The sequence below is a fragment of the Temnothorax nylanderi genome, unplaced genomic scaffold (genome assembly GCF_030848795.1).
Source record: "Temnothorax nylanderi isolate EJ_2023f unplaced genomic scaffold, tnyl_v1.0 TNYL_tig0347_pilon, whole genome shotgun sequence".
Classification (NCBI taxonomy): Eukaryota; Metazoa; Arthropoda; class Insecta; order Hymenoptera; family Formicidae; genus Temnothorax; species Temnothorax nylanderi.
The window spans coordinates 1-7,505 of record NW_027249409.1 but is presented as its reverse complement, the minus strand read 5'-3'; the positions used below and the strand labels follow the sequence as shown (position 1 = coordinate 7,505).

The window sequence follows — 7,505 nt, the reverse complement described above, 5'->3', positions numbered from 1 at the left end:
ACTGCTTTAAATGTTGTGTTTTGGTAAAGCAGCGACTTTTTCGCGAAATAAAGTATTCTCTACTTTAACAAAAAGACTTCAATTTATCAACAATTTACTGCTTTAAATGTTGTGTTTTGGTAAAGCAGCGACTTTTTCGCGAAATAAAGTATTCTCTGCTTTAACAAAAAGACTTCAATTTATCAACAATTTACTGCTTTAAATGTTGTGTTTTGGTAAAGCAGCGACTTTCTCGCGAAATAAAGTATTCTCTGCTTTAACAAAAAGACTTCAATTTATCAACAATTTACTGCTTTAAATGTTGTGTTTCGGTAAAGCAGCGACTTTCTCGCGAAATAAAGTATTCTCTGCTTTAACAAAAAGACTTCAATTTATCAACAATTTACTGCTTTAAATGTTGTGTTTCGGTAAAGCAGCGACTGTCTCGCGAAATAAAGTATTCTCTGCTTTAAAAAAAAAACGTAATATTAGTCGTTTATGCCTCTCAGCACTTAAAATAGCTGCTATATTTTTCAAACTTTTTTTGTTTATAACTTTTTAATAAACAATGACCGCCGGCTAAAAACTTCTGAAGGTCACTCAGGAGGGTGACCTTGATAACATATGTCAAGGTCATTGAAATCGGAGAGGAGGCCCCTTTTATGCATAAATACCCTTCTTTATTCTTCATAACGCTGTGTACACTGAGAAAAAAAAATCGTTGATTCAAAGAAATATTATTTGATTCAACTAAATGCAGCGGTCACGGGCTGTCAAGCTAACATTTGTTAATTTAAAAAATATTATATTTAAATAGATTCAATAGTATTATTTGTATGAAAAGAAATATTTAGTTTCCTTAACGGTAATTTATTATGCTGAAATATAAATATTGTCAAGTATACAAATTCATCAATTTCATTCAATAGTAACGTGTTTGATTCAATGGTAAATTTAGTTTGTCTAACAAGATAATAAATTTGTACAAATACAGATACATTTCAGTGAATTGTATATAACGTTATATGAAGTTTTATTTCGTTAACTGTCACGAATAATTAATTAAAGGGAAGAAATATTTGTTTCACCTGAACATATAACATTTTAATCAGATTATTTTTAATATTGAAGAAGCAGTATATTTTGTTCATTGTCACCAATATTAATTTCAATGAAAAAAGCATTTATTCTTTCCAATGTAACATTTGATACTTACAATCAAATATATTGTTCTTTAAATCAGGAATATAGTCCAAATAAAACTGCATATATTCGCGTTGTACACAGAGAAAAAGGATTCTTGGGATTTAATAAATTTTATTGTCGAAACAAACTAATGTTTCGATCAATGATTACGATTGTTTGATTTTTAAAAGAATATATGGGACATTCCATGTCAACCGGAACAGCGCCGTGTCCAAAATTTGAGAGGGTTTAAAAATTTTTTCCAGGGTGCAAAATTTATGTAAACATATAAGCTTTCGAATACCGAGTGCGCATTTGAAAAAATTCAAAATGGCGGCCTTAGTATGGCGCCTAGAATGCAGAGAGTCACATAATAAAAAGTTATAACTTAAAATTTGTAATTAAAAAAAATATGGTCATATTCTGCGTCAAATTTGAAGTATAAATGCCCTCTTGCAATTTTTCGATATAACGCATTTTTTTCGAGATAAAAATTCATTAATATCGAAGTGCTGATTAAACTTGGAAGACACGTAACTTGTGCACGTGATAGTAGGTTTTGGGGTCACTGAAAACAAATCTGATATGATGAATAATATGAAAATTCAAAACGGCGAAAAATTTAAAACACACACACACACACACACACACACACATTCTGACTCCGCCGTTTTGAATTTTCATATTATTCATCATATCAGATTTGTTTTCAGTGACCCCAAAACCTACTATCACGTGCACAAGTTACGTGTCTTCCAAGTTTAATCAGCACTTCGATATTAATGAATTTTTATCTCGAAAAGGATGCGTTATATCGAAAAATTGCAAGAGGGCATTTATACTTCAAATTTGACGCAGAATATGACCATATTTTTTTCAATTACAAATTTTAAGTTATAACTTTTTATTATGTGACTCTCTGCATTCTAGGCGCCATACTAAGGCCGCCATTTTGAATTTTTTTAAATGCGCACTCGGTATTCGAAAGCTTATATGTTTACATAAATTTTGCACCCTGGAAAAAATTTTTAAACCCTCTCAAATTTTGGACACGGCGCTGTTCCGGTTGACATGGAATGTCCCATATATATTCGTCTTAAATAAAAAAATTGTTTAAAACAAAAGACATATTCTTTATCGCTTTAATGATACTATTGTTTCATTTAAACAATATCTATGCTTCATAAAAAATGTCTTAAATATTTATTTATTATTTATTTATTTATATATGTAGCAGTCGGTCGACTGCCACATATATAAATAAATAAATAATAAATAATTGTCATATCTTCATCACTCGAGTGGCCGTGTGATGGATGATGTGTACAACTGCGAGTGATAGACGCTTTCGCCGTGGGGCCTTATATACGGTCTCTGGTCGAATTTGACTTACGAGTTTAGCAGCCGCCTAGCGGTGAAAACGCTTATCACATTCATTGTAACAAAATAATATATTATTTGGTTGGGAGATATTACTTCAAATAATAGTGTCTTTTCCATTAAATAATAGGGTTTTCTTGAATAAGTTACTCGTTATTATTCATCTAAAGAAGAACAAATTGAATGAAAAAAATATATAATTACATCAAGTATTCTAATTGATTTGTTCTACTGCACTATACTCTAGATTTGATCAATCATATGTTTCTGTAGAGCATATGACATGATTAAATTAATGGTTAAAGTATTTCGTTTAACCAAACTTGTTAACTAAATATTATGCTCATTCAACAAAACTGCTTATTAAGATCATAAAAACAGTTTTCTCTATGCCAATATATTTACTTTAATTAAATAGTTACGTCTTTTTAAAGCGACTAAATATTTTATGTATTTACATGACAAGGATTATCCATTTCACAAAACTATTTATTTGACATACATATACTAATATAAAAATGCAGAGTAAAGATAAAAACATTGTCAGTTCAAATAAGTTACTCGTTATTATTCATCTAAAGAAGAACAAATTGCATGAAAAAAATATATAATTACACCAAGTATTCTATTCGATTTGTTCTACTGCACTATACTCTAGATTTGATCAATTATATGTTTCTGCAGAGCATATGACATGATTAAATTAATAGTTAAAGTATTTCGTTTAATCAAACTTGTAACTAAATATTATGCTCATGCAACAAAATCTCTTATTAAAATGATGAAAATAGGTTTCTCTATGGTAATATATTTACTTCAATGAAATAGCTACGTCTTTTTAAAACAACTAAATATTTTATGTATTTACATGACAAGGATTATCCATTTCACAGAATCATTTATTTAACATAAACATAAATAATGTTTAATCAACCAAACTTATCATCTGTAGAATTTATTTCATCTAACATTGTCACTTATTTCAATTGATTATAATTTCATTAGTACAATAAGGTTTATGATTAATTGAATTAAATAATTTAACAAAATGATCTTGTTATTTCAAATGACAAGAATTTCTTGATATTACTCACGTATATTTGATTTAAATATATTAATATTTGCATTAAACAAATCACTACCAACTAAACGAGTTTAGTCAAATTAACAACATTTTTTTCTCAGTGTAAGTATAATTACTTACGATAACAAATAAAATACTATGTAACATTTTTTTTAATTAATTAACATTTAAATGAATTATTTTATATATTATCGAATAAGTGAAACAATTTATTTTTCTCGACATATAACAATTAATACTTATACTATTATAATTGACATATGTTATTCTTTGTATCAATATTACACGCAAAAAATTTTTTTGTTTTGAATATTTCTTTGAACAATATATTATTATTGTAACAATTACATAGAATAAATATTTTAATAATTTTATTTTATTTTAGAATTAATTTAATTGTAAGAATAAACAATTTATAGAAAACAACATACAAAATTATATTATGTAATGTCTTGCAGAGAATTTTCGAAAAAGAGAAAAAAATAAGCTGTCATTAAACAGCGAGAAATGTAAAAATTGTTTTTTTTCAAGGGGGTATTTTCACTCCTAAAACCGTTTTTTAGCCCAAACAAAAAATTATTTTATTATTAGAACCTATTACTCTATTAATTACTATGCAAAGTTTCAGATTTTTTTTAAATTGTGCTAAATGTCCCTTGGAAAATATTTACACTCACAATCAGTGTACGTACACTAGTGGACACTACCCAGATAGCACGCATGTCTAAAAGACATCTTAAAGACATCTTTTAGACATGTGTGCTATCTGAGTAGTGCAAGCCGAGTTCATTATTATTATATAAATCTGCACTATTATTACACTAGTGCAGCTTTTATCGAAACCTATATAGCATAGCGCTGGCACAGCGTAGAGACATAAGCGGGGCAAGGTCGGTAAATGGCGCGTCGGTAGCGACGCTACATAAGGTCTTCCGACGGCCGCCATTTTAGATCCAGTGACTGTGTGTCTGAGCAGAATAGCTGACTTATAATTTCAAGACAGTGTTTTATGCTTTAAATCTTTGTTTTTAGCAACGCACAATACTGTCTTATGTCTCAAGTCTTAAACGAGTGTACAAAGTGTCAACATTGTAAGACTTGAGACATAAGACAGTATTGTGCGTTGCTAAAAACAAAGATTTAAAGCATAAAACACTGTCTTAAAATTATAAGTCAGCTATTCTGCTCAGGATTGGGATTACGTGCACCGATCGAATTCGTATTCGAGAAGGAATACGCCATCTGATACCATTCTTCATACTTGACTAATCTATGGTCTGGGGGACTTGCAGAACCCGCGAGTGTCAGCACAAACTATTATATTTACATCATGAGCACAAACCACATTCGGCATTCGGACATTGGCCGTATCGAGCTTGCTTTGTCGTTACGGGAACCGAGAACTATTTAAGAAAAAGTCAAAATTATTATTTCAAGGATCATTCGTTTGTTTGGAGATTACGTGAGTACATAAATTCGTGATTATTTAAAGAGGTTATTTTTAAAAAACTCATTGAACGTGAAAGATTAACCGATGATGATGCGTCTGATGATGCTTTGTTTTGCTGCTATATCCTATATTCCTGCTGTATCCTATATTTTGCACCTATATTCTGTTTAATGCGTTGTCTACAATAGTCATAAAGTCGTTGGATACGATTGTAGAGTTAGATCGATTGTCGTATTGCGCCAATGAAATTGGTTACGTGACCATCAATACGACTCTAAGATCGTATCGTACGACTGCTATTGTAGACGACGCATAACTGACAAAAAAATCTTTGTGTCGTGTGCATTGTTTGACAGTACAACAATGAGAGTAACAGAGGATCATTGGGCGACTTTGGTGGAGTATGCAGAAGAAAACAATGAAATTGTTACAAACCAGCTACTTGGACCTAGAGGACGTGAAATGTTACGCCAGAAATGGGATATTCTCACCATACTTCTCAATTCAATTGGAAAGGGTTCAAAAACAGTTACTGAATGGAAAAAAGTACATCAATAAATAAGCAATATGTTCTGCTTTGACAATTATAATCTGTGTAACGTATATATTTTGTTTATTGTTATAGTCATTCAATGATTGGAAATCAAATACAAAGAAGAAGTATTCAATTATTCGCCAGAGCCAAACTGGTACCGGTGGTGGTCCTAGCTGTGGATTAATGCTATCCGATATTGAGTTGCGTCTTCTTCAATTAATGGGCCAGACGGCACTTACTGGTGATGAAGGAGTACAGGAATATGGTCTTCCAAAACAAGTATGCTCTTTAGTATACATCAAAGCTCATACATCAAATTAGTTTAAATGTAAATTATTCAAATTATTAGACTTTCGAATGATATTCAAACACTCTTATTCTTTAGAGGGTACGCTCATCTAAAATTGATTTAATTACGGATAAAATTGGGACAAATTTATAATAATGACTATAATTTTAGAAGAATCTAATGCAGAAAACACGAAAAAACATGAATGCAAGCTCAGAAACAGTTGCTTTGACACAACAAAAATCGAACACCGAAAATGTACAAAAGAGGAAGTACGAAGACATTGATAACTACTCCATTGATGAAATGAACGAGAATACAACTAAGGAAAATACAACTAATGTCTATTCACCAAATGTAACTAGTAGCCGTAAGAAAAAAATCGAGTTATCGTGTCAGATTGAAAGAATGAACAACAATACTCTAGATGTTCTCAAAAGCATTGATAGCAATATTGGAAGAATTGCCACAGATTTTAAAAATTTTGTCTCAATCTACTTGGATTTTGTCGGAGGCAAGGAATAACTTTTACTTAATCAGGAATGGATTTATCCATTGCGATCACAAAATCATGATTGTGATATAATTATTACCAAAAACATAAGTGCTATATATTAAGTTTTTATTAAGATTAATGAGAAAATGCATATCATATCCTTGTGATAGAAATTGTTTTTATAATAAGAATACGAAGTAATGCGCAAATTTTAAGTTATATTTTGTCTAAATCTAAATTTTTTTTTTTTCGTAAATGATGGAAAAAGCAATGGACAGGAGTAATATAAAAAACTGCATATTCCAGATATTCCGTTCACCGCTTTTAGATATTCTTACTGGTTTAGTAGTTTTCTTTCTTTCACAATTTAGTTTACTCCGAACAGTGCATGTGCTACTCTGTATTTTAAGTTCAAACTCAACATACTCAATCCTAAATATATTTCATATATCTCCGCTGAGATGTGATTAAAGTGCAAAATAAGAAATAAGTTTTAAGAAATATTTGAAGAAGAGTATTCAGAGTATTTATTACAGCTATTACTAGCTTTTCAGCTGAAAATGGGAGGAATACTTATTAATTATAGTACAAAATAGTATTATGTAAAGTAAAAATACATGTTTATAATAAATGTGTAAAATAAAAATACATTTTTATAATAAAACAATATTCAGAAAACTTACATGTGTCACTATAAACTATTTTTAGCATATCTTTTGTACTGTTAACTATTGTTGTACTTAAACATTGTCCGTAAAATATGTTTCTATGAGTCGCCTCCTCGCCAGTGGACCTGAAGATCTATGTTTTCATTCTGCATAGCATCGGCATTATAGGGATAAGCCTCTACTTCTTCATTAACGTACTGATTAATTGGTAGTCGTCCTTCCGTGCAAATATTGTGCAAGATTACACATGCAATAACAATACGCGCTACAACTCTAGGTGGTAATGCAGCATCCTTTCTCCGAGAATACATCGGAATCGTCCCTTGAGTACACCAATGCATCTTTCAATGCAAGATCGAGTTCGAACAAGAGCTGCGGTATAACGGCCTTCTGGTGTGTCGGGCAACGCGTTTGTAATGGGTATCATTAGCCAAGGTTG

General features: G+C 30.6%; 1 protein-coding gene and 1 long non-coding RNA gene across 3 annotated transcripts; one reads left to right on the top strand and one right to left on the bottom strand.

The window, feature by feature from the left end:
• Window positions 1-4,599: 4,599 nt before the first annotated feature.
• LOC139781585 (uncharacterized) lies at window positions 4,600-7,080 on the top strand. Of its 2 annotated transcripts, none has more exons than XM_071720415.1 (4): window positions 4,600-5,090; window positions 5,435-5,624; window positions 5,704-5,892; window positions 6,077-7,080. In XM_071720415.1, exons 2-4 carry the CDS (start codon window positions 5,442-5,444, stop codon window positions 6,425-6,427), a joined length of 723 nt encoding a protein of 240 aa, XP_071576516.1. In that variant the 5' UTR covers window positions 4,600-5,090; window positions 5,435-5,441; the 3' UTR covers window positions 6,428-7,080. The 2 variants fall into 2 exon arrangements, with proteins under 2 accessions (XP_071576516.1, XP_071576515.1); XM_071720414.1 differs by having other exon boundaries at window positions 4,621-5,090; window positions 6,074-7,080.
• On the bottom strand, window positions 6,911-7,364 carry LOC139781586 (uncharacterized). The gene is made up of 2 exons (XR_011720586.1): window positions 7,265-7,364; window positions 6,911-7,191 (listed from the first exon to the last, which is right to left on the bottom strand). It is a non-coding gene; the product is annotated as an uncharacterized lncRNA (long non-coding RNA).
• Window positions 7,365-7,505: the final 141 nt, after the last annotated feature.

Excerpts from the sequence above, each read along its gene's own strand:
- LOC139781585 (XM_071720414.1), top strand. The coding sequence starts at position 5,442 with ATGAGAGTAACAGAGGATCATTGGGCGACTTTGGTGGAGTATGCAGAA. Across the intron at positions 5,625-5,703 it reads CAGTTACTGAATGGAAAAAA|TCATTCAATGATTGGAAATC; the intron begins GTACATCAATAA and ends TTATTGTTATAG. Across the intron at positions 5,893-6,073 it reads AATATGGTCTTCCAAAACAA|AAGAATCTAATGCAGAAAAC; the intron begins GTATGCTCTTTA and ends CTATAATTTTAG.